The sequence below is a fragment of the Orcinus orca genome, chromosome 3, assembly GCF_937001465.1.
Source record: "Orcinus orca chromosome 3, mOrcOrc1.1, whole genome shotgun sequence".
Taxonomy (NCBI): Eukaryota; Metazoa; Chordata; class Mammalia; order Artiodactyla; family Delphinidae; genus Orcinus; species Orcinus orca.
In genome coordinates this window covers 65,830,947-65,857,701 of record NC_064561.1, presented here as the reverse complement: position 1 = coordinate 65,857,701, position 26,755 = coordinate 65,830,947, and the positions used below count along the sequence as shown (strand labels likewise).

The window sequence follows — 26,755 nt, the reverse complement described above, 5'->3', positions numbered from 1 at the left end:
ATTAATTTTGTATCCTTCAACTTTACCAAATTCATTGATTAGCTCTAGTAGTTTTCTGGTAGCATCTTTAGGATTCTCTATGTATAGTATCATGTCATCTGCAAACAGCGACAGTTTTACTTCTCCTTTTCCGATTTGTATTCCTTTTATTTCTTTTTCTTCTCTGTTTGCCATGGCTAAGACTTCCAAAACTATGTTGAATCATAGTGGCAAGAGTGGACATCCTTGTCTTGTTCCTGATCTTAGAGGAAATGCTTTCAGTTTTTCACCATTGAGAATGATATTTGCTGTGGGTTTATTATGTTGAGGTAGGTTCCCTCTATGCCCACTTTCTGGAGAGTTATTATCATAAATTGGTGTTGAATTTTGTCAAAAGCTTTTTCTGCATCTATTGAGAAGATCATATGGTTTTTCTTCTTCAATTTGTTAATATGGTATATCACATTGATTGATTTGCGTATATTGAAGAATCCTTGCATCTCTGGGATAAATCCCACTTGATCATGGTGTATCATCCTTTTAATGTGTTGTTGGATTCTGTTGGCTAGTATTTTGTTGAGGATTTTTGCATCTATATTCATCAGTGATATTGGTCTGTAATTTTCTTTTTTTGTGATATCTTTGTCTGGTTTTGGTATCAGGGTGATGATGGCCCCATAGAATGAGTTTGAGAGTGTTCCTTCCTCCACAACTTTTTAGAAGAATTTAAGAGGGATGGGTGTTAGCTCTTCTCTAAGTGTTTGATAGAATTCACCTGTGAAGCCATCTGGTCATGGACTTTTGTTTGTTGGAAGGTTTTTAATCACAGTTTCAATTTCATTACTTGTGATTGGTCTGTTTATATTTTCTATTTCTTCCTGGTTCAGTCTTGGAAGGTTATACCTTTCTAAGAATTTGTCCATTTCTTCCAGGTTGTCCTTTTTTTTTTTTGCGGTACACGGGCCTCTCACTGCTGTAGCCTCTCCCGTTGCGGAGCGCAGGCTCAGCGGCCATGGCTCACGGGCCCAGCCGCTTTGCGGCATGTGGGATCTTCCCAGACCACGGCACGAACCCATGTCCCCTGCACCGGCAGGCTGACTCTCAACCACTGTGCCACCACGGAAGCCCTAGGTTGTCCATTTTATTGGCATAGAGTTCCTTGTAGTAGTGTTAGGATGCTTTTTATTTCTGCAGTGTCTGTTGTAACTTCTCCTGGTTCATTTCTAATTTTATTTATTTGAGTCCTCTCCCTCTCTTTCTTGATGAGTCTGGCTAATGGTTAATCAATTTTGTTTATCTTCTCAAAGAACGAGCTTTTAGTTTTATTGATCCTTGCTATTGTTTTCTTTGTTTTTATTTCACTTATTTCTGCTCTGATCTTTATGATTTCTTTCCTTCTGCTAACTTTGGGTTTTGTTCATTCTTCTTCCTCTAGTCCTTTTAGGTGTAAGGTTAGATTGTTTATTTGAGATTTTTCTTGTTTCTTGAGATAGGTTTGTATTGCTATAAACTTCTCTCTTGGAACTGCTTTTCCTGCATCCCATGGGTTTTGGATCGTCGTGTTTTCATTGTCATTTGTCTCTAGGTATTTTTTGATTTCCTCTTTGATTTCTTCAGTGATCTCTTGGTTATTTAGTAATGTATTGTTTAGCCTCCGTTTGTTTCTATTTCTTACAGATACTTTTCCTGTAATTGATATCTGCTCTTACAGTGTTGCGGTCTGAAAAGATACTTGATATGATTTGAATTTTCTTATATTTACCAAGGCTTGATTTGTGACACAAGCTATTATCTATCCTGGAGAATGTTCCATGAGCGCTTGAGAAGAAGGTGTATTCTGTTGTTTTTGGATGGAATGTCCTGTAAATATCAATTAAGTCCATCTTGTTTAATGTATCAGTTAAACCTTGTGTTTCCTTATTTATTTTCATTTTGGCTGATCTGTCTGCTGGTGTAAGTGAGATGTTAAAGTCCCCCACTATTATTGTGTTACTGTCGATTTCCTTTTTTATAGCTGTTAGCAGTTGTCTTATGTATTGAGGTGCTCCTATGTTGGGTGCGTATATATTTACAATTGTTGTATCTTCCTCTTTGATTGATCCCTTGATTATTATGTAGTGTCCTTCCTTTTCTGTTGTAACATTCTTTATTTTAAAGTCTATTTTATCTGATACGAGTATTGCTACTCCAGCTTTCTTTTGATTTCCATTTGCATGGAATATCTTTTTCCATCCCCTCACTTTCAGTCTGTATGCGTCCCTAGGTCTGAAGTGCTTCTCTTGTAGACAGCATATATATGGGTCTTGTTTTTGTCTCCATTCAGCGAGCCTGTGTCTTTTGGTTGGAGCATTTAATCCATTCACGTTTAAGGTAATTATCAATATGTATGTTCCTATTACCATTTTCCTAATTGTTAAGGGTTTGTGTTTTAGGTTCTTTTCTTCTGTGGTGTTTCCCACTTAGAGAAGTTCCTTTAGCATTTGTTGTAGAGCTGTTTTGGTGGTGCTGAATTCTCTTAGCTTTTGCTTGTCTGTAAAGCTTTTGATTTCTCCGTCAAATCTGAATGAGATCCTTGCTGGGTAGAGTAATCTTGGTTGTAGGTTCTTCCCTTTCATCACTTTAAATATGTTATGCCACTCCCTTCTGGCTTGTACAGTTTCTGCTGAGAAATCAGCTGTTAACCTTATGGGCGTTCCCTTGTATTTTATTTGTTGTTTTTCCCTTGTTGCTTTCAATAATTTTTCTTTGTCTTTAATTTTTGTCAGTTTGATTACTGTGTGTCTCGGTGTGTTTCTCCTTAGGTTTATCCTCCTGGGACTCTCTGCACTTCCTGGCCTTGGGTGCCATTTCCTTTCCCATGTTAGGGAAGTTTTCTACTATAATCTCTTCAAATATTTTCTTGGGTCCTTTCTCTCTCTCTTCTTTTTCTGGGACCCCTATAATGCGAATGTTGTTGCGTTTAATATTGTCCTAGAGGTCTCTTAGGCTGTCTTCATTTCTTTTCATTCTTTTTTCTTTATTCTGTTCCGCGGCAGTGAATTCCACCATTCTGTCTTCCAGGTCACTTATCCGTTCTTCTGCCTCAGTTATTCTGCTGTTGATTCCTTCTAGTGTAGTTTTCATTTCAGTTATTGTATTGTTCTTCTCTGTTTGTTTGTTCTTTAATTCTTCTAGGTGTTTCTTAAACATTTCTTGCATCTTCTCGATCTTTGTCTCCATTCTTTTTCCGAGGTTCTGGATCATCTTCACTATCATTATTCTGAATTCTTTTTCTGGAAAGTTGCCTATCTCCACTTCATTTAGTTGTTTTTCCTGGGTTTTATCTTGTTCCTTCAGCTGGTAGACAGCCCTCTGCCTTTTCATCTTGTCTGTCTTTCTGTGAATGTGGTTTTTGTTCCACAGGCTGCAGGATTGTAGTTCTTCTTGCTTCTGCTGTCTGCCCTCTGGTGGATGAGGCTATCTAAGAGTCTTGTCCCTTCCAGTTTGTTTTTAACCTAGTACTTTGGCAGCAATCCTTTGTATTTGCATAATGCTCAAGAACCCACTGCAGTTTGCCAACTTGTCATTCACAGTGGCAGTGAGGGGAAGAGCAGTGACAGGAGAAAGTTTGCAAAGTTGGAAGAAGGATTAGTTATCTGTAGGGTGCAGACATTGAATATCTGAACCTCATTCCTAAGGCGGTTGGCAGTGTTGTATTTTTGCTTATTATAAAAATATTATGAACTCTTTGTGGAATATTAAGGAAATTGTAAGGATTTTCAAAAATTCAGTAAAACTCATCTATAATATCATCCCCAGAGATACTTCTTTTCTTCCTTGCCTTTTTTTTTCATGATGTCTTATATTTATTTTGCGAATGTCAATATGTATTTTGACTTAATTGACATTGTACTGAATATGCTGTTGCGATTCTGCTTTTAAAAATTCTCAAGCATTATCCCAGTTGATGAAAGCTGTTTATAAATATTATTTGTAATGGTTGTTGAATGCTCTGTCATAATTTTACATCCTAATTATTTGAACCATTTCCTGTCAGTGGTCTTGAATGTCCTTTGCAGAGTTTTTCTTTTACCAATGCCATCAGGCTGGGCATCCTTGTGCATCAGTCTTTGTGCATATTTCAGGTTATTTCCTGTGGGAAGGTCCTGCTGGGTGGACTGGGAGAGCTTTTGTTTCCGTGAAGGGTACTGTTTGAATGGTGCAGATTATCGTGCAGGCCCACTGGCCATGGAGCTGCAGGTCAGTGCTGGGTCTCTCTAATCTTCTGTTTCATCGTCTGTAAATGGGGATAAATCACAACCCCTACCTCATAGCCTTGCTGTGAGGATAACAGCTCAGCACATTATCTGGCCTATTAGTGAATAAGTGCCTAATTACCATTGTTGTTATCCTTATTGTTATCTGGTCATGCCTCTCCCATATGAGGAGGAAAGAGCACCCTGGATTGGCTGAACTGCTTCTGAGGGGAGCAGGGGAGGAGAACGAAGGGCAGCAGCCAACACCCGTGCTGATTCGGGCTTGATGCCTTATGTTAATTCACTGAATCCTCACGACTGCATTTTTCAAAGTGGGGTGTGTGCACTGCTGGTGATACCCAAGATCATTTTGGGTAGGACTGGACAAACATTTTCAGTTGCCATTTAAATTTATATATTTATTTAATGTGTATTGGTGGCGAGGGACACAAGTAAACATACCCCCGCCCTCCACCCCAGTTTTCTAAATGTTACTGCTTAGCGCCAGGGGTGGGCTTTTTCAGGAAAGGGCCAGATTTTCAGATTTGCGGTACTGTTTAACTCTGCTATGGTGGTGTGAATGCAGCCGTAGACAATACGGAAACGAAGCGGGTGGCTCTGTTTACAAAACAGGCAGTGGTGAAGTTGGCCCATGGGCTATAAGTTTGTTAACCGTTAGCGTAATACAAACATAGGTTTTTAAATATTAGTCTATTCAAGACAGCATGAGGTTGTGGCAGGGAGCTTGAGTGTGGTACATGGATGGGTACCGTTCGCAGAAACGCTTTTCACAGGTGAGTTGCAAGTGAGCAAACAAGCTTAAAGAAGTCAAGGTACCAGAGTTGAGAAGTGGTAGAGCTGATGTTCAAACCAGAGCCTGCCTGATTGCCAGTATCATTTCCCCCACTATTCTTGATATGCATGAGATCTTTGCTCTGCCATGCCATCTGTCCTTGTGTGGCCAACCCCTTGGGGCTGGAAGGAGTTTCATCATCAGTCTCCAATACCTAACCCACCTGGCTCTTTGAGGGGCCATCCCGTGTTCCTTCTTAGTGAGCCTCCTCTTGAAAGCCATCTGTTGCTCCTCACATGTCACGCATGATGCTGGGAGAGCCAGAGTCACATGTTTCAGTGACTCGAGCTTCCCAGGTACAGGACTGTAACATGACGCACTACTCTCCCGTGGGCCTTTGACAACACAACCAAAGCTGCTTTACATGTTGTTTCTGTTACACATGCTCGTTCTTTCGGCCGTTATTCAGGTCAGACTCTCTGATGGTGCTGGGTCAAGGCTTTTCTTTTTTCATGAGGACGAGATTGAGCACTGGGAGAGGAGATGGGAAGGGCATCATTACCTTTGCTCTGCTTGCCCTTTGCCCTGCCTGTGGTGTCTGCATTCCCTTCATCTCTCTGCCTCAGCTTCCCTTGATCTGTAAAACAGAAAAAGAGATTGAGTCTTGAAGCTCACATGGGAAGGCTTGACGGGATCACATGGGTCACTCTTTTTAAAATGTTCTAAAGCCTTCAGCCATCGCTAAAAGTCCAGCAGTCTCATGAAAGCAACGAAGGGCAGGAAAGAGGCTTTTCTTTTGCCTTTTGCTTCCAGTTGCCTTCAGTCTTTTGCTGTGAGAACACCCACAGTTGAGAGGCCGGGGAAGGCAGCCACGGGTAACCAGGATCCCTATGGGATCAGAGCCATCCAGCGGCTGCCAGGTCTCCACTGGTCGATGCCTTATAAATAGAACATTTCCCCTCTTAAACCTGGGAAGGATAGACAGCATTAGTGGGCATGGCAGCCTGGCCTCCTGTGCGCTGGCCCACGAGGCAGTCAGCTGAGGGCACCTTCCCCTCCAGGTTTTTTTCCGCGCCTGCCAGGCCAGGCTGATAGAAGACAGGTGCTCACTCCTTCCCTGGCCTGTGTTCCCTTCCCACTGCCCCCAGCCCCTCTCGGCCCTTCTTTCTCCTTTCCCCTCCATGGCAGGTTTCCTTCACCACCACTTTCGTCTCCTGAGCCACAGTCAGGGGAGATGGCCTCATTCTATCTCCCCACGTGCTGACCCCCTGCACCCTGCTTTTCCTTATGAGTTGTGTGCACGGCACAGCTGGTTGCTGTGGCCCTTGTGGCGTGGCAACACCCCAGCTTGAGTGTGCTGGGGTCTAGCAAGAGAGGAAGGAGAAGGAATGGGTTGTTGTCTCAGAGATACTATTCTTTGGGTTCCCGGCCGTTTTGTTGGGTGACACCCCATCCCCCAAGGACATGGCTGGCTGTGGTGCTCCTCAGACTTACCTGGACAGTCCGGAGCCTTTCTGCTTGTCCTAGAGGACACTTCACAAATCCATCCTCTCCTCAGCCAACTTTAGACTGACAGATCCAGCCAGTGTGTGACCTTGCTGTGGCCTAACATCCCCTTCCGCTCAGTGGTGTGGGCTCTGGACAGACAGCAGGCTGCTGCCTGGCAGGTGCCAGCTGCCCCTTGGCATCCCAGTTTGGGCTTCAGCCAAGCAACAGTGAGCAGGTCCCTGGTGGCATCTTTAACTCTTAAAGCCCAGTGTAAGGGCTGTTGAGACAGAGACTGAAAGATTTTCCCCACTGCCACCAAGTGCAGGCTCTTGATTAATGATATCATTAATGGTAAACATTATCATTAGCACATACTCTGTAGGGGGCAATGTGCTCAGTGTCTGACCTACATTATATTGTTTGATCTTTGTAAGAACCCTGTGAGACAGATGGTAGTATTGACCCCATTTTCAGATGAGAAAACTGAGGCTTCATCCTAAGTGCAAACTTGTGGTTACTCAAGATCATTCCTTCCGACCCTAATCAGTGTTCAGAGTGTGAAACTCCCATTCAACATGTAGGATTTAGTGGAGGCTATCAAGTACTGTTGCCCACAGCGGAGGGGTGTGGGGGAACAGTGAGTAATGGTTGGGAACCTTGGCTCTAGAGTATTATTACACGCATGCGTTGGAATCCCAGCCTCGTGGCCTGCTGAGTGTGTGGCCTTGGGAAATTAATTTCTCCAGGCCTCGGTTTCTTTATCTGTAAAATGAGGATACTTTTACCGCCTACATCATTGGTTTGTTGAGAGGATCCAATGGGATTAGAATGGAAATTCTTAAATCAGTGGTGCCTGGTATTCTAAGCAGTCATTAAATGTTGCCCTCTGCTGTTATTATCAATAACATCATCGTTATCCGAAACCAGAGGCTATTTTTATAAAAGCCTGACACTGGACAGTTTCTTTTAGAGTTCCTCAGTGCCTTCACAGACATTGCTTTATTTGATTTCTACCATGCCTGATCTTCGAGATGAGGAAAAGGGTCAGAGAGGTGATGTATGCCCATGTCATACAACTTCATGGTGACTCCAGGTGCAGTTCTTAGGCCTCAGATTCTGAATGGATCTCTTTCCCTGCCTTTTATTGCCTCAGAGTTTGTTGTGATCAAAAAATAGCTAAACTGTTCCTAGGGCAGATAAGATGGGAGGACGGTTAGGTAGAGGCCGGAAAGGGATCTAGCTGGACAGAGGCAGTTGGTTTTCCACTTGAAACACTTCCACCTTTGGAAAGCTGGCGGTGATCTCTATTGGTTGAGAAATTAGTGCACAGCCACCCAGGCCTCAAGGCAGAAAGGAATTGAGGCCACTGGACTGTAATTCATTCTCAGATGTCCAGAGTCCCAGGTAGGCGACAAATGGTCCTGATTAAGATGGTTCGCATTACCCAGGCTTGTGTGAAGCTGTGCTCCTTCGCTGCTCTCCTGATTAGGAATTTTAAGGGGGACTAGGAGATTGCAGATGTAAAAGCCCACGAGGAAACAGTCCTCCCTACCCCACCCCTCCAAGCTGATCTGCAGGCCTCAGCCTGTACTGTGCAAGAGCCCGGACGCAGCCACTTTGGCTGCCTGTGTCTGGCTGAGAACTGGAACAATTTACAGCTGTCTTCGAGCCTCCGTTGACTCAGGCTGAGAGCTGGCAGGTTTATTGCAGGCCAGGCAGGGATTTCATCTCTCCTCCTGCTACCTATTTTATTTGCTTTACTCTCAGTCCCTCTCAGCTTATTTTTTCTTTGTATGTGTCCCCAGAAACCATGAAAAAGAAGATAGGTTCCTGTGTAGGTGGTTAGCTAGGGAAGAAAATTCTGATTGGTGGCATTCATGCGTAGAGGCCGGGGGATGAATGAGATCCCTGTCAGTCCTGTTGGTCTTGTGCTTCCCCCTGCAGAGACCCTGAACTCTAGAAGGTACCAGTGTTCAGCCAGCGGCTCCCCACTGATGTTCCTAGAGTGTGAGGACTTCTTTACGTATTGATTTCTGGTGTCTCTGCTGGTGAAAATGTGGGTTGTATTTGTTGCTTCATTCAGGAAATGTGTATTGAAGCTACAGTAAAGCTGTCAGGCAGGGACTTTATCTGCCTTGTTGAGAGAAGCAGACAGCAAACAGTAAGCAAGCAAACAGAGGGAGGCTTCCAGGCGGAGAGAAGGGCCATGAAGTAAGAGCAAAGGAATAGAGAGTAACAAGGGAAGGGTGGCTATTTTATTTTATTTTAAATTTATTTTGAATTGAAGTATACTTGATTTACAATGTTGTGTTAATTTCTGCTGTACAGCAGAGTGGCTCAGTTTTTATATATATATATATATATATATATATATATATATATATATACACATTCTGTTTTAAATCTTTTCCATTATGGTTTATCCCAGAATATTGAGCATCGTTCCCTGTGCTACACAATAGGACCTTGTTGTTCATTCATTCCATATGTAATAGTTTGTATCTACTCATCCCAAACTCCCAGTCCATCCCTCCCCTGAAAGGTGGCTATTTTAGATACCAGGAGCAGAGGAGGCCTCCCCCAAAAGGTGACATTTGAGGAGAAACCTGAACAAACAGAGGGAGGGTGGCCTGTCAGGAGCTGGCAGAGGAACCAGCACGTACCAAGGCCCCCGCGGCGGAGGGGATGAACTAGCAGTGTTCAAGGAGTATCAGGAAGGACCCTTGTGACTAGAAAGGCAGAGGCCAGAGGGAGAGTGGTCGGGTAGGCTGGACTATGTGAGGCTGTGGTCAGGAGATAGGATTGTGTTGTAAGTGTCATGAGAAGTCCCTGGAGAGTTGTGATCAGGCGAGTGACATGAGCCAATGTATATTTTTAAAAGATGATTCTGCCTGCCGGCAGAGAATAAACTGTAGGGGGCAAAAGGAGAAACAGTTGAGAGGCCATTGGAGCAGTCCAGGCAGAAGATGATGGTGGCTTGGACCAAGGTATTAGCAATGGACATGGTGAGAAGTAGTTGGATTCTAGGTGTAAGTTATTACTGATGGGACTGGCTAACAGATTGGATATGGAGTGTGAAAGACAGCAAGGAATCAAGGATGACTATTGAAATAGGACAGCTTGCTGGTAGAATGTGGTACCCTCCCATCTTGTCCTTTCAGCTAAGTTGAAGGTGGTGTGTGGTACAAGTTAGGACAGTAGTTCCCAAATGGTGTTGTTTGTCACCTTCATTATTTTTTTTAACATATATATATGCCACCTGTAATATTATTTACTTACTATTTTTTAAAATCAATTCACTCTTTTTAGACTACCTTTATTTAAAAAACATATCATGCTTTGTATGATAAACCAATAAATTTATAATGCTTATTAAGATAAGTGTATAACTATCGCAAATATTTATTTGTGAACTACTTAGAATCATTTCATATACCCCAATGGCACAAGCCAACATTACATTTTGAGGTACATAGCACTGGTGAATCCTTATTATCAGATGGGGACTGTGGAATAGATATTACCCATTAATTAATAGTCAGTAAGCGTTTGTATCTGTCTTTACTGATAATAGTTTTAATTGCTTGGTGTGCAGTACAGTGTTATCTCGTGTGATTCTCACACCTACTGAAGCATAGCCTCTGGGAGGGCACCCAGAATCTGCATTGCAACAAGCATGCCCCTGAGTCTGTGGTCTGCTAGATTTGGGAACTGCTACTGGAGTAGAAAGGGCAGAATCCAGAAAATGTGACCCCAGCCGCAGTCCTTTTCTGACTAATTATGTGAACTTCAGTGGAAGAGCAGGGAGTAGAAGAGGATGAGCCCTGGAGTCAGCCCAAGTTAGAATCCTGGTTCCACCACTCACTAACGCCATAATCACATAGAAGTTCCTTAGCCTTGTTTGAGCCAAGGTTTCCTGCTACAAAATAGGGATGGTGATGATGATGATATGATGCAATTAAGTGCTTAGCCCAGAGCAACGCTGTGTGCTCAGTAAGTGTTACTACTGCCATCATCATTGTTGGTACCACTTTAACATCATGAGCCTGGCTTTTCTCATCATAAAAACTTAACAGATATACTGGAAAAATCAAGTAAGCTATAATTTATTAACTTATTCTATAAACGGTAATGTATTGTCCTTCATCATACTTAATTTGTGTGGAAACACAGCAAGAAATTATTAGTAAGAATAGTAATAATAGGTACCCCATGGGATTATTGTAAGGTTAACATGAACTTGGGTATGAAGAGTTTTTCATCAACTGGAAAGTTTGATTCAAATATTATGATGTACTGTAGTTACTACATCCTAATATTGTAGTACTGTTAATGACCGTTTTTGAATATCAAGTAAGTCTCAGTTGCTGTGCATTTCATTTGACCTTTGCGACACCTAGGTGAGTTATCCCAACCACACAGGTAAGGAAGGTGAAGCTTCTCGCCTAAGATCATATCCAGCCAGAGGTGGCAGAGGCCGGATTCTAAGCCAGGTCTGTCTGGCTTTAGAGCTCATTGTTCTTTTTCCAGTACATACCACTTCTGTCTGTGTGACTTCAGTTAATATTAAAGTTCATTTGTATTCCCTGAGTACCTCGCTGGGGGGCAGTTGGCAGTGGAATGGGATGGGACACAGGATTGGGGAGCTGATCTGGGATTAAAAACTGGCTCTGGGTAACTGCCAAAGTAGAGAACTCACACCTTTCCTGGGCCCACTGGAAGCTTCATGAAGATGGTTTTCCAGGGGCCACAGCCAGGGAGCCCTGGCAACTCTGGGGCTTCACATGCTGAGGAGAAAGGGTGTGAGCCCCTCTGAGTGTGTGAGCCAATTGGAAATCTCTTCTCCAGATGGGAGAATTCAATGTGGGTGTTTTTCTTCATGGCTTTTAATGATGCTGAAATGGATTAAATTCAGAATGAGCGAGGCAGGCCGAGCTTTAAAGAGCAAATCACGTAGGGAAATTGAGTAAATTTCTGTGGTGAGAACATGCCCCGGGAACTGTCCATAAAATGGTGGGCCGCCCTCAGCAACTCCAGACAACCTCCTGTATCCATCCACATTAAAAGCACAGCAGTGACTTCCTTTACGTCTCAGTTCTCTTGTTTTTCTTTCTAGCAAATTCCATTTCTCCCATAAAAAACCCTTGAAAGGTGGTTTTTTGATCAAAGGAAAGTTGAATAAATTTCCTAGGGAAGTTTTTCAGACTAGGAAAAACTTGTCAAATACCAGCTTTAGCAAAGTGGTAATTCCATCTGATTCATGCTGAGCCTTATTCAGGTGGGTCAGCTCCTCTCCTTTTGAGGAGAGGTCTGAGGTCTGTTAGAATTTCTGGGATGCACCTATGGGGTAACTTTGGGCATATCCCAAAGCATCATTTTTTCAGACTATATGTCCATCAGTCAACCTGTGATATGGAAAGGTCCCTTCTATTCAGAATTGGTGATTTGGCCACTTGTTGCCTAGTTTCTGGGTGTTGTGAATACTAAGGATTTGGAGATAGGCGACAGCAGGTCAGTAATTTTTAGCAGAGGGGCTCCTGGACCTGAAGAGTGGGCAGCACCAAATTCTAGGGGGGAATGCTCTTGTCTTCTAGAGCTTTCTCCACGCTCAGGCCTGTCTGACTGTTCAGATGGCTCAGTTAGTGTGACGTGAAAAGAAGTAGCCAGCCTAGTTTCATACCACACGCAGCACAGTGCTAGTGATGCCTCAGTGGGCAACCAAAAGATTTCTCAGAGTGTCCAGGAAACCTAAACTTGGTTCTATCTCTTCTCTTCCATGTCTTGGCTTGCACAGCTTTTGTTTTTCCCTTCTCTAGGACTGATTCTTGGGGCTGTACTGCTTGGTGGTAATACCTCTTTGTACTGATACAGGAAGGAAGGAAGCGGTTAGATTAAGCCATTCATTTCTTTATTTAACCTCTATATGCTCACAAAAGATGGACTAGCTGAGGACCAGAAGCTTACTTAACTCATCTACTTTCATAGGGTGTACATCAGTTGAAGTTTGAAAGGTAATTTTGACTCTAAGACGCTGCCCCTCAGCAACTCTTCCTGCCATTCAGTCACCAATTTACCTATCCTTGCATCCAAAATGAAAAATTACACCAAATGAAAAGTTACAGGCTTCCACTTCATTTCTAGCACTATAGGGGACAGTGAAAGACAGAGATATAGTAGTGAATAAAATAAATAAGTAAAGTTATACATGGACCATTGCCTTTATGAACGCATATCTAGTTTGGTAGACAGACATTTTTTGCAGGATCATACCATTCATTCATTCATTCATTCATGCCATACCATGCAGCTTGTGGGATCTTAGTTCCCCAACCAGGGATTGAACCTGGGCTCTTGGCAGTGAAAGCGCAGAGTTCTACCCACTGGACTGCCAGGGAATTCCCAGCATTATACTAATAAAGGTAAACCTGTAATTGTGCTGCATACTCTGAAGGAGAGGTTGATGGCATTGTATCCAAGTGCATGATGGAGGCATTAATCTAGGTGGAGGGGTCAGAGAGGCTTTTTTGAGGAGATGATACTTGATGGGGGATACCTGAGAATTCTGAGTTATTTGGGCCAACGGGCTCCCAGGTGAAATCCACAGCTTGTGCAAAGGCTGAGGAGAAAGCGTGGTCAGTTGGATACTCGGAGAGGAAGCCAGTGTGGTTGGGATGCTGAGACATAGGGGAGGGACTGAGATGAGGCTGGGGCCAGACCATGCAGGGCTGTGTGGGCCGTGTTAAGGGCTGGGGTTATCGTCCCAAGAGCAGTGGGGTGTCACTGAGTGTTTAAGCAGAGAGGTGATGTGGTCTGGTTTTGTCAAGGTCATGGGTGCTGCGGGGTGGAGGGCAGCTTGGGAGGGAGCCAGAGGAGGTGTGAAGAGACCAGTTAGGAGGGCCTTGCAACCATCCTGGTAGCAGATAACCAGGACCTGGTCCAGGACCAGGGTGGGTGTGGTGAAGGCAGAGAGAACTAGATACAATTGAGACTCAGTAGGAGGTAAAACTGAGGTGATCATTTGGATATGGGGGGTGAGAAAGAAGGGGAGTGCTGAGGGTGAGGCTCACGATTTCATTGGAGTTCTCACCCTCTACCATCACCCATATACCTCTTTGGGGTTTTTTTGTTTGTTTTGTTTTTTTTTTTAAGGCCAGGCAGTGTCAGATGAGGTAGTGTGAGGTACTAGAAGCTACAGAACAGGGCATTGAAGGTTATGCTAAAATCCTGTGTGTACCTGGCCCACCAGCTTCCTTCTTTTAAACAATTTGACTGAACCTTACAGTATGTTGTTGTTTTAAGCCCATTGCAGTAAGACAGTCAGTTCCTGAATTTAACCTGCCTCCTTCCTGTCTGAGTGCGTACCCTGGGCATGATAAACATAAACCCCAAAGGTCGGCCAGGCATCCTCCTCCCACTTCAGCCCGAATATTCTCCAGGTTGGCTGAGAGTCAAACCACCTGTCTCATGTCCTCCTGTTCTCCAGAGAGCTTTGAGAAAATAGGTTTGTGTGACCCTGGCCCTTTCCTTTCTCTAAAAGCAGACAAATAATGCTTCAAAAGTTGACATGACACTTAAGAGGATGACCCTTTTCTAACTTGGTGGGTCAGCCTGGGTGTTTGGTGCGAGCTCTGTGAACATTCATTATACGACAACTGTTTGGCCTGCCCTGTGCGTAAACCTGGGCAGAGGTGAACTCGAGGGTGAGTCAGGAAGGTAAGCTGGTCCAAGCCTTAACTGCCAGACGGTGGGTGTCAGGCCTGGGAGCCACCGGCCCTGCAACAATTCATCAGCAGTCAAATTAAGGGAATAATGCAAGTAGATATTTGATGAGAGATTATTTCTGGAGATTATAAGGATACAGCAATTGCAAATAAATCCCTGACCTTTTCTGAGCCTGGGCTCAGTAAAAGAGCTGAATCACCTGCTTGAAGGGATTAAGGACAGCCGCTTCCATCTGGCGGGCTGCTCAGACTTTTTCTGTCATTAGCAAACTCTGCTTGGTGGTGGTGGTGTTCTAAACCTTTTAGTGGAAACTGGATTTTCCAAGTAGGAGATCTCAATTAACTTAGATTATGTACCTGCTGGACAGAGATCAGGACTAATGATCTGGGTATGGATGCACTGTAGTCCCTATCACATCAGGGGTACTCGGTACATGATAAATGAGAAAACAGTTGTTCATCATTAGTAACCTAATCATAACATCAGCAGGAAACTCAGGTTGATGAGAGTAGCAGTCAAACCTGTGTACGTGCGTGGGCGTGTGCCTGTGCCTGTGTGCGTGTGTGGTGGAGGGGTACCAGAGACAGAGAGATACAGGGAAGTGCTAGTGCAGGGGGCAGTGTAATAATTTATACCAGTTCCAGTTCAGAGATTTGGAATAATGATAGGTAAACTGTATTTCATGAGTTCCTTATTGGGAACTGTTGTTTGATATGAATTCCATTTCTTAACACAGTTTTGTTTATAAAACTGCAATAATTATCAGTACGCAACTTGAACACATCAGAGGCTAATAGAGAGTTACCTTGCGCTCTTAGCATTTGACTTTGCAGTATGTGAATTTGTTATATGTATTTGGACTTAGACAACTAATATATACTAATAAATACTGTTACATGTGTAATGTGGAAGGCCTTTATGTGTAGCATCTGTGTAAGATTTATTTCAAGAAAAGGGGTTTGCTGGTATAAAACAAAATGGAGAACTTCTAATGTTGGGAAAACCAAAGAAGGAACATTTATTCAGAGATTTGTGGGGGGAGCGCGGGGGGTTGCTTTGCCATTTTCCAAAATAAATAATTGTAGTTAATGTAGGTTAGTGGAATTTAGTTTTTTTCTGGATATACTTGGGAGGTTCCATTGTGTTCTCTTCCATTAGCAGTTACTTACCTAGAAAAGAATCCAGCTTCCCACAGTTCCATGAGGAAAGGTCAAGGACTGATTTGTCTCTACAGGGTTATATCTAGCTTTGTCCGTATTTCTTCTGCTAGTTGGGCTGGTGGCTTTATGAGCACATATCTTCTGGCCACTGGAGTCATCACTGTCAGCTGCCAGGTTATTTCCAGTTTTTCAAAACTTTTACCCATGTTCACAGGGTAAGGAAGCAAAATACTCTTTGTCCAGAACAGAAGTTCATCAATGCCTAGAACAAGACCATGTTCACAAACCTACTCTTAAAATTTCCAAATTTGGAATCTGTCTCAGCAGCTCCCCAGAGCACTGTCCACAACTGCAGTTCTTAATCTCCCAAACTTCTTTGACTATCATTCCTATGCAAGGATCCTCTTAAGCACATCTCAAAAGAAGAACCAAAAGGCTTCAACTGACTATTGAATCACATTATGGACATTTGGGAAACCTCCTTTAGTATAGAAAGTAATTTTCCCTCTAACAAATACTTGCCAGTAGGCTCTGTTCTGACTGTTGTATAAAGGAATGAAAATTCTCCCCTACACATGAAAAGGTGCCCAACATCATTAGTCATTAGGGAAATGCAAGTCAAAACCACAATGAGGTACCATTTCACACGCACCAGAACGGCAGTAATAAAAAAGACAATAACAGATGTTGGCAAGGATGTGGAGAACCTTCATATGTTGCTGGTGGGAATGTAAAATGGTCCAGTGCTTTAGAAGGTGGTTTGGCATTTCCTCAAAAAGTTAAGCATAGAGTTACCATATAACCTAGCACTTCCACTCCTGGGTACATACTGAAGAGAAATGAAAATATACGTCCACACAAAGATTTGTATGTGGGTGTTTCTAGTAGCATTATTCATAATAGGCAAAAAGCAGAAACCAACAGCTGATGAATGGGTAAATGGAATGGGGTATATCCAGACAATGGAATATTATTTAGTCATAAAAAGGAATGAAGTGTATTAATGCTACAACATAGAGGAATCTGGAAAACATTATACTAAGTGAAAGAAACTAGATACAAAAGACAGTGTATCATATGGTTGCATTTATATGAAATGTCCAGAGTAGGCGAGTCTATAGAGACAGAAGGTAGATTTGTGGTTTCTAGGAGCTGAGGGAGTGGGGGAAATAGGGAGTTACTGCTAACATGTATGAGGTTTTTCATGGGGGAATGATGAAAATGTTAAGTAGAGAGTGGTGATCTATATATTTGTAAATATACTAGAAATTAATGAATTGTAAGCTTTAAATGAGTGACCCTTACAATATGTGAATTATATCTCAATAAGGTCGTTATTTAAAAAAAATCTTGCCTAGATTCCAACAGATTTTTAGGCTGTGTATTATAGTTTGTTATAAAATTTGGGAAAAGTCTGTGGTATGAGTTGAATTTCATTTGGAAGAGTGATCTCGATCTGAGTCAGAAAGCTTGATACAACCGATTTGCAGAGTAAACACTTGGTTCATACTAGAAGAAGCAAGGGATTGAGTTAGTAGGCTCCTTATAGCTTTAAGGGTATAAGAACAATGGTTTGTATAGCAGGTGGTCTCCAGGAAGAAGAACATTGTTTTCCTCCCTGTCTGGTACTTTACTTACCATCCTAGAGGCCAAGTATATTTATTAATAAGTACCACCAAGTGATAAGTACACATGTAAGAGCAAGAGCTGATTCGCTTTGGGAAGAGAAGTTTGGGGAAATTAGAATTCCTTTTTAATTTGATTTGGGGAATTTTCAGTGATTTTTTTAAAGGATTATTTTCTTCATTGGACCTACATTCACCCGTATATATTAAGAATTGGAGAGATTCCATTTGGGTTAGATCCAAGCTGAGTTCAAGTTCAGCTCAGTTCTCATATTTTACAAGTTTATTTCTTGCCCTGGGATGATGACAAATGTTTATAAATACTCACCTTCCTCCTTTCTGCCATTCCCTTTTCCACTTGGAACACTGGTTTGTAGAATGTCTTGTCCTGATGTCCTAAGGAGGTCAAAGATGAACCCATTCTTAAAGATTACCACCCACGTCTAATCATTGGGTAACCAAAGCATGGGGATGAATTTTGGTGGGTTTCCAGCCCTGTTGCCAAGTGGGCAGTTGGTTCTATGCTGTGGAAAAAGTTGCTGCTATTTGCCATTTATTTTCTGAGTGACATTAGGGGGTTTTGGAGCAGATGGAGAACCTGTCACCGCCTGCTGATTTACCACACAGAGGATGGCTCTTCTGCCTTATTGCTTTTTCCTTAGATAACTTCTTTGTCCTTGGCTATTTTGATTTTCCTCCTGGTCACTTTTCCTTTTTTCTAGTCATCTGAGCAGAATTTTATTCCTCTCTTTAACTCAGAGTCACTTTTTATTTTAATGTTTACTTTTATTTTATTTTTCAGTCACTTTTAAGGCAGTTAAGGTTGTACAGGCTCTGGAACAAGTCTCCCACATATTAACTCTGCAACTTTGGTCAAGATATTTAGCTTTGCCAAATCTCAGTTTCTTCATGTGTAATTTGGGACTCAACCTAGAGGACTTGCTAGGATTAAACAAGGTGAGCTCTGTGGAGCACTTACCTGACATTTATCGAGCATTTACTTTATGCTTTTTGAAGGAGACCAACAAGCAGTTAGTCCTACAGCTCCTGATAATAACAAAACAAGTTAAAGTTTGCTTAGTTATTCCTTCAGTAAAGTGCTCATCACTGTGCTGCAGTTGCGTCAGCTGTAAATAGAGGATAACCTTGCAGAGAGTTACCATGAAGATTAAATGAGATAGTATGTGCAAAATGGTACTTAGCACTGTACCTGGCATATGGTAAGCTCCTCATGAATGCCAGCAGTTTTACATTTTGAATCATTCCTGTACTTTCAGTGGAAAAAATGAAAAGGCTACATGGCCGCACCATGGGACTGAGTCATTCTGGGTTGGTCAAGCACTGTTCCGGGGTTGGTGTGCACGGCTAGCAACTTGACTGCCCCTTTCTTCCTCTTTCAGCTGCACAGTTGGACAGCATTGGCTTCAGCATCATCAGGAAATGCATCCACGCTGTGGAAACCAGAGGTAAAGTAGTTCAACAGATGGCATTATTCTCAGTGAAGGTTACACATCTGGTGAGGTGGCAGACCTGCTACCTGCTGTTTCCCAATTTCAAGTGACTCATTAACTCTCCAAATGCCATTGGCGGTGTGTTTCCACAAGGCCTGTTGCTCTGAAGTGCAGAGGCTCTCAACTGATTTAGTTGTCAGCCTCTTCGGCTGATCAGAAGATTGTTTTAAATGCATGCATATCAAATACATAGGATTATAAGGAATCCAGTTACTGAAATTCAGTTAAAATACTAAAACCATGGTTGTGATATAATAATATATGTGTTTCTTTGCTAACACTTTCAGTTACGGTGGTGGGTCTGATAAGTAGCATAATTCAGAAATAGTGATAGTTCAGGGTATCTGTAACAACTGTAACGTGTTTGGAAAATATCTGTGGTTTCTGACCAAGTTGCAGGTACTGCTAATGCTGTGATTTGTTGCTTATATTGCAGTGGAAGGAAATGTTTAATTTTACTTATAAATTAGTGGAAATAAAGGTGTGGTTGTTTTCCTATGGAAGTTGATAGACACCCTGAATTCTCTAGTGGGCCACTTGGGGTCTGTAGACCCCAGGTTAGGAACCCTGCCCTGGGCACTATCTGGGTAGGGAGAAGGGGTCAGGCCCCTGTTTTCCTGCCGTGGTGCTGTGGTCAGGCCCTGCCTGTCAAACAATGACCTTTCCTGGGTCCATAGGAACAGCGCTTTGAGGTCAGGGAAGCTGGTTCATCCCCGTGATCTCCATCCCCTCCGCAAAGATCGCCGCAGAGGGGATTCCTCAGTTCCGGCAGTTTCGAGCTTTGAATGCACTGTCTGTTGTACGCAGAGAAAAGCTGATCACTGTCTTTCCACTGGATTTGATTTGAACCATTGTCAAAGATGGGAATCTTACTTATTCTGCAGCCTCTCAACCCTCCAGCCCTTTTTATTTGTTTGAGGAAGTTCTGTCTTTTAAAACAGAAAGATGCCAGTTCAGAAATATAAGCATGTTTATAAAGGCTATGAAGCACTGAGTAGAGGGGAAGAAAAAAAATACCCTTATAAGTTCTATTCCTAGGTATCCAGTCAAAAAGTATTGTTTCCAAGGTAATTATTTTAATGTGTGCTAACATTCTTATAGATGTTTCCTTATTTCTGCTATACCTTCCTTCAATGAAGAGTTAAGGTAGCTTGCAAAGATATGTAAAATATAGGCAGAGAATGTAAAGTAGTAGGCGAGATTTCTGGGAACTGATCTTGAGGAAATAAGGTCATGGGCCAACTTGAGCCACAAAGATGTTTAAACTATGGTGTTAAGGTTAAAAAATCAGAAACTGGCCAGATGTCTCAAAAATTGGTTACATCAACAGTGTGCTCCATGCATGCAGTGAAACACTGAATCACTAAAAATGCAGTGGAAATACATTTATTGAAATCCAAGATGTTCATTATTATATATCAAGTGAAAAATGCAAGTTACGAACCAGCCTGCCCACTCTGAACGGGTTCTGGGGATAGTGGGGAGGGGAGAGAGCATACCTGCACAGGTTGTCAGTGGGTGTCTCTGCTGGTTTTCACTATCTTCCATGGATTTGTCTATTTTCCATAACCGCAGTTTCTACATTTTTTTAAGTGTGTATTACTACGGCAATTTTTCAACAGCCAATTGATTTTTGCTCATCGTTTTAAAAGAGAAGAATGAGAAATCAGAGGCACAGGCTTAACAAAGGTAAAGGCATAAAAATGGAGCTAAAAATGAGTTCAAAACAGAAGTCCCCTCCCCTCTACGATGAAGTTCACGTACATGCCGGAGGTGGGCTGACCGCTTCGTCTCTCAGTTTTCAGCCGGCAAAACCAAGAGGGCCACCTAATCATTTGAAATCCTTCACAGAATCTGTGTGATAAATGCAAACGCATAGCTCAGGAGGATGACTTTTTCTGATACAAAACCAGAAAATATGTGCAATAAGCAGTAGAGGAAGAAGAGGGTCACCACTTGGTCTGGTCTCTTAGCCTCTGCGTCCTCGTCCCCTCCCCCTCTAAAATGAGGACGAACATGATGTATTTTAACAGCTAGAGAAGTTTTCATTTAGCACAAAGAGGAATCGAGGACGGTGTGTGTTAAATGCCATTTTTGCACAAATGCTTGGAAGGAAGTGGGTTGTCTCCCTACTGCAGTACGTGTACGTACACACATATTGGTGGTGACCAGAGGTGAACAGACTTCCCGTACTCTCTGAGGTCCATTAATCATCCAGCAGGAGCTGGGAGTGTGTCAAGCTCCAGGAAAGCACAAGGACAAAAGAAGTAGAGATGTTTCAGAAAGGATAAGCCCTTCAAGCCACCCCATGAATGAATAATGGTTCTGCTACTCAGTAACTTGGGGCCCATCCCTTAGGAGACCCGGGGTCTCCTAGCCGGTGAAGCAGGCAGGATGATGTACATGCTTTTTTTTTTTTTTTTTTTTTTTTTCCCAGCTGCGTCGGGTCTTGGTTGCAGCACGCAGGCTTCTCTCTAGTTGCAGCGCGTGGGCTTCTCTCTAGTTGTGGCATGTGGGTTCTCTCTCTAGTTGTGGTGCCCAGTCTCCAGGGTGCATGGGCTCTGTAGTTTGTGGCACGTGGACTCCCTTGTTGAGGTGCACGAGCTCAGTAGTTGTAGCGCGAGGGCTTAGTTGCCCCGCCACATGCGGAATCTTAGTTCCCCTACCAGGGATCGAACCCATGTCCCCTGCATTGGAAGGCAGATTCTTTACCATTGGACCACCAGGAAAGTCCTGATGTACATGCTTTTACAATCCATTTGAGCTGTAAAATCCTCTCATTCCAGACCACTTCCTTTTGTTTATCAGTTCCACTTTTGTAGAGGTCTTGTTGAAGACACTGCAGAATCAGCCTTTTCCCAAGTTTATTCCAGGAAATTTTGTTTTGACCCCAAACTGACGAACGTTTTATTCATTCTGTCCTGTATCGTAGACTGATCTAGGTGCTGGGGATATAACGGTGAAGAAGATAGAATCACTGTACTTAAAGTTTACATGGTAGTTGTGGGGGAAGACAAACAAGAAACCAAATAAGAAAGATGATTTCAGATACTGTTAACTACTATAAAGAAAAGACACCTGGGTAAGGCAGTGGCCAATAGTGTTGGTCATTGGGATGCTTTCTATTGAAGAGGTTGCATGTAAGCTGAGACCTGAATGATGAAAAAATCTGGGAGAAGAGTGTTACAGGTAGAGGGAATCTTGTTCAGAGGCTGAGGTTTGGAGGCATGAGCTTTGTATATTGGAGTAACAGGAAGGCTGCTTCATGCTGGAGCAGCATGAAGGTGGTTGATAAAGCAGTCAGAGGTGGGCCTGTGCTCAACCAGGTAGGGCCTTACAGGCCGTGGTAAGTTTTGATTGTGATCCAGATGCAATGGGAGGCCATTGGAAGGTTTTTAAGAAAAGAGATGGTTTGAACTGATTGATACTTTGAGAAGCTCATTTTGGGTACTGGGTGGAGAATGGACATCAGGGGAATAAGAGGCAGCAAGAGACCAGTTAGTTGAGAGGTGTCAGATATGATGGGCTTAGGACCAGCAGGAGAAAAGTCATTTCATATCACTTGGTCTGAATGTAAATGATACAGTGATGATCTAATCCTTGCAGTTAAATGAACAAAGTACTGAGGCGGGTTAGTTTTGGTTCTTTGTTTGGGTGTTTGAAGGTGAACCCCTTTCAGCCTATTTGAATGTTTTCTTGGGTTTAAGAAAGGTGACCCACTTTTTTCTTTTTTTTTTTGTGGTACGCGGGCCTCTCACTGTTGTGGCCTCTCCTGTTGCGGAGCACAGGCTCCGGATGCGCAGGCCCAGCGGCCATGGCTCATGGGCCCAGCCGCTCCGAGGCACGTGGGATCTTCCCGGACCGGGGCACGAACCCGTGTCCCCTGCATCGGCAGGCGGACTCTCAACCACTGCGCCATGAGGGAAGCCCCTCTTTTTTCTTTATGAAGAGTATTTGCACCACAAATGAATGGATTTTCTAATTTCTCAGTTTTGGCTAATATTGTCAAAAATTAAAAATGCCCCAGCACCTCAATATTTGCCTTCTCTATGTGAAAGTAATTTGTAAAGTGTTCATCCTTTTCTGTAGTATGAAAATTTTTTTTATCATTTCATTTTTGTCTTTTTAAATTAAAAAACTGGTTAAATATGATATGTTTAAAAGTATATATTTAGCATCTTTCAAAACTCTTCAGATGCTGCCTTGGCAAGAGAAGAGGGAGGTTTCCTGCCCCTCTGATGACTGAACTAATACGAGGGCTGAAGTGTGCAGCACATCCATGAAATCCTAGACAGTTGTACCAAATCCCACTCCTTCGCTAAGAGCAGAGCTGAGTGACAGGGGACTTTAATTAGAGCAGCTTTTAGAAGGCCCGAGAAAATGAAAAAAAGTGCATTTGGCTGGGTTGGCCTGACTTGTGTTCTGACATGCCTCTAATTAAATCATCACTGTTTCTCTTCTCAGGGATCAATGAGCAAGGGCTCTACCGAATCGTGGGGGTCAATTCCAGAGTGCAGAAGCTGCTGAGTATCCTGATGGGTGAGTGCAGTGGCTCTGCCAGGCAGTTCCCAACGGTTGAAGGGGGAGCCTCTTGAGAAGGAATCTGGGTGTCCAAGAGGTAAATCCCAGAAACCAACTGACCCACTCACCAGCGGTCATGGCCATGGGCATTACTGGAAGAGACATTGCATGGAATTGGACAAAACAAAAAATGGCCAGTCCAAGGCTCCACACCCTCTCTGTGGACTTGGTTACCACCAGTCCAAGTAGCGCTCCACCACTCATGTGACCGCCACATCCTACTCTGTCTTTAATAGCTCATGACTCCCTCTGTCCTCTTTGGAGACCGGCACTTCATGGGGCACACCCATTGCCCAAGGAAGCTCAATCCTTCTAGCCTGCAGAGGACCTCAGATCTCATGTTCCTAGTGACTGAGGAGGTGTCATCCCATGACTCCCAGATAAAATGTGTAGAAGCAGATAAGTCTTCTGATCCTCTTTGCTTCTAGATTTCCACCTAGTCTCTGTCATTTGAGCAGCAGAAGCTCCTTTGCAGCTGGCTGGTATAAATATACAACCACTGTCTCTAAATGTGCAGCATTTGAATCAAAAACCCATGAGCCAAATTTGCCTAGGCTGCACATTTCCTGTATTTTTAGATATGAATGCAGGCAGCCTCGGTGAGTCACGTGGATCTAAATGGCAAACAGATCAGATTTCACAGGTCCGTGGCTGTACTCATCCCCATGGAAGCCTAGCCACGCAGTGTTAGAGATAGACTGTCGCTCAGGGTCCCTGCTCAGTGTTTTGGGCAGGGACACTGCTCTTTGTTAGTATTTTTTTTTTTTTTTGCCATCCCAGTTTCTGAAAATAATTTTCGTATGTATAGAAATCTCACCTCTCATGTTGATCAGAAAAGCTGTCTCTTTTCGAGAGAGCTACTTGCCTCTTGTAAGCAAAAGTCTCGTGTATGGTAGTTGCAGTGAGATCAGTTTGTTTAGCCATTCACCCTATGAAGGACAGCTGGGTTATTTCTAGTCTGGGGGTGAATAATGCTGCTGTAAACACTGTGTACAGGTTTTTGTATGAAGATTAATTTGTTTCTGTGGGATAAATGCCCAAGAGTGCTGTTGCTGCGTTGTACAGTGATATGGTTAATTTTTGAAAAGTTCTAACGTAAGAAGGAATGAACAGTCTAACAGGTATCAGTCCTCAGTCTTTCATTTCCAGTCAGAGCTGCAAACATTTGTGGAGTGTCTGCTCTCTGAAGCAGATTGTCAGGTGCTAGAGATGAAACTTTAGAAAGAGTCATTCTTTGTTTGCAGAGTATCCAGGTAGGGGGAGTTATGCATGTATGTGAAAACTGTAACGTAAAATATGATGTTGGCACCCAGTGGGAGCTGGATCTAGAAGACGGAGTAGTGAAGGAGAGAACAGAAGAATAATTCAGATTCAGGACATGTCATGAACCAAGAGGATTGATTTCACTAGTAGTAGTAGTAGTATTTTAATATTTGAAAGTACTTGAGGCTGCAACAGGAGAGTGAAAGCTGAAAAGCTGAAATGGCCCCTTTGGTTGAGGAACTTGAATATTGTGCTAAGGAGTTTGGGGTTTTTTTCCTCTGTAGGATGTAAGATGCTATTAAAATTTCAAAGTAGTGGAGTTGTATGTGTTAGTACTCTTTTTACACGAAAGTGTCAAGAAGACAATTCAGAATAGTCATTTATTTGTTCACATTACTGGTGAGTCCAAGATGGCAGAAGCATGGGAGGGTCTGGTGACTCCACATTTGTTGGAGGCTTTCCCACTCCTTTCTTCTGGCTTCTCATTATTTGTATGCTCTACTTGTCTTCATATTGACTATATTCTCTGTGGGAAGGTCCAAGATAATTCAGCCTCAGTGGTCCTTGAAGCTTGTATCACTGAAAGAAGCGTGTCTTTCTTGATGGTTTCGACAGAAGGTCCCAGGGCGGACTTTGATTGGTCCATATGGGGGCCATTCACATGATTCATTTCACAGTCTCAGGCCAGTCACATGACGTACAGAAGATTGATCCCGATGGCCTGGATCCTGTGCCTGTCTCTGGTGATCCCATGCCACCTCTAGGAGGTTGGTGGGTGGGGGACAAGTAGGGTGTGTGAGGGGTTAGTCCATAGAACCCTGGGGACTGAGCAGGACTATTAATAGAATGATAGAGGAGTGCTTTTCTGAAATAATGCTACTGGGTGATTTTTTTAAAAAAGTATGTCCAACATAGGTGTAACTCTGTCAGATGCTAGTTTTGGGAGGATAATGCTGGCAGCAATGTGGAGCACACATCTGATCATGGAGTCATATGGAGGAAGAAGACAGTTGGTATAGATTAGGCAGAGCATACCTGGTCAATGGCTGAGCCAGATAGCTGCTCTGAGGTCAGGAAAAAAGGACAGGCTCAAAATGACTGGAGAAAGAGAATCAGTGGGACTTTGTAACCAACTAGATACAGGGGAGTCGAAGGGGCAGAGAGATTTCAGAGGCAGCAGATGATTATGTAAGGTGACACTAATGAAAAGAAATACGACATTTTAGACGGGTTTGCTAATTTAAAAAAGAACCATCTTAGCTCATTTGTGCTAAGCAAAGAGTGGTATGAAAAGATCTTGTTTTTATCACTTCCCTAGTGACCTTTGAACAAGATATTTGTCCTGTTCTCTTCCTCAGTTTTCCTAGGGACAGACAAAATAATCATGAACATCTCAGAAATGTCATGAGAAATAAAAACCAGCAGCTGAAAAGTCACAAGGCCAGCTGTCTCTGCCAGGAGGACATTACAGATAGACTGGATCCCAAACTGAGGTTCAACCAGAGTTGAGAGATGACCACAGTGCAAGATCTAATCAGAAGTGTTGAGAATGGTATCTGGGATTCTTACTATCAGTTAAGTTAAACATGAGATCTTGGAATTGAGGGATCAATTAAGTTAAACGTGAGATCTTGGGATTGAGGGATCACCCATTAGGCCAGAGAAACTCCAGACCTGAAGGCAGAGCCCTGTCTCCCTTCCCCTTTGTGAACATGCTCTCATCTTCATCAGTTCTTGGTACTTGTCCTATACTGGGTTAGCCAAGAGTGTAAAAAAATATGGCTCCTATACTCCAAAGCCTCTCCCTGACATGGCTGGGTTGAGTGTGAACTATTCATTCCCTATTCTGGGTTCTATATTCACTGGATGCCCTATTATGTACCAGGTACTAAGATTTGGATTATTGGTCAGTCTCTCAGAAATGGAATAGTGCATTTTTATTACTGAAAATATGAGTTAGAATTAAGTAAACCCAGAGGTTTCCTTTGATCACTTGGAGTTGGCTTTGTGTACTCTTGATACATTGAGGGACTGTAGGTAGGAGGAAGAATAGAAGAGCCAGACTATGAGAACATCGTATTTTGCTGATTAGGATTCCTTAAGAAAGCTTGCCAGAATTTCTCATAGCATATGCGGTGTGGCTTCCTGCTAGTGTCATACCAAGTGCTGCCCCTCATCCCTTCCTCCTGGCAACAGAGGTCATTAGTCTTTGAAGAGTGAAGAGGAGGAAGACTTGTAGATTCCTAGAAGTAGCGTGGCTTCCATGTGTGTACTGTTTGTTTGTTTACTTTTTCTCCCCCGGTATGTTAAGTAAAGATAAATCTTTCTAAAGTTTAGCTCAACATTTAAAAAATACAGACAGCTCTGTCTATGCATGTTCAGTACATGTCTGTCTCTC

General features: G+C 42.9%; 1 protein-coding gene across 6 annotated transcripts in view; it reads left to right on the top strand.

Annotated features, from left to right (window-relative positions):
• ARHGAP26 (Rho GTPase activating protein 26) overlaps nt 1-26,755 on the top strand; it is a 488,078-nt gene that overhangs the window by 261,672 nt on the left and 199,651 nt on the right. For all 6 annotated transcript variants that reach the window (XR_004477116.2, XM_033406543.2, XM_033406546.2 and 3 more), the window contains 2 exons: nt 18,403-18,468; nt 22,978-23,052. Coding sequence is in view for 5 of the 6 variants with exons in the window: in XM_033406543.2 (XP_033262434.1) it covers nt 18,403-18,468; nt 22,978-23,052 (141 nt within the window). In the remaining variant the exon portion in view is untranslated. The remainder of the gene's footprint in view (nt 1-18,402; nt 18,469-22,977; nt 23,053-26,755) is intronic.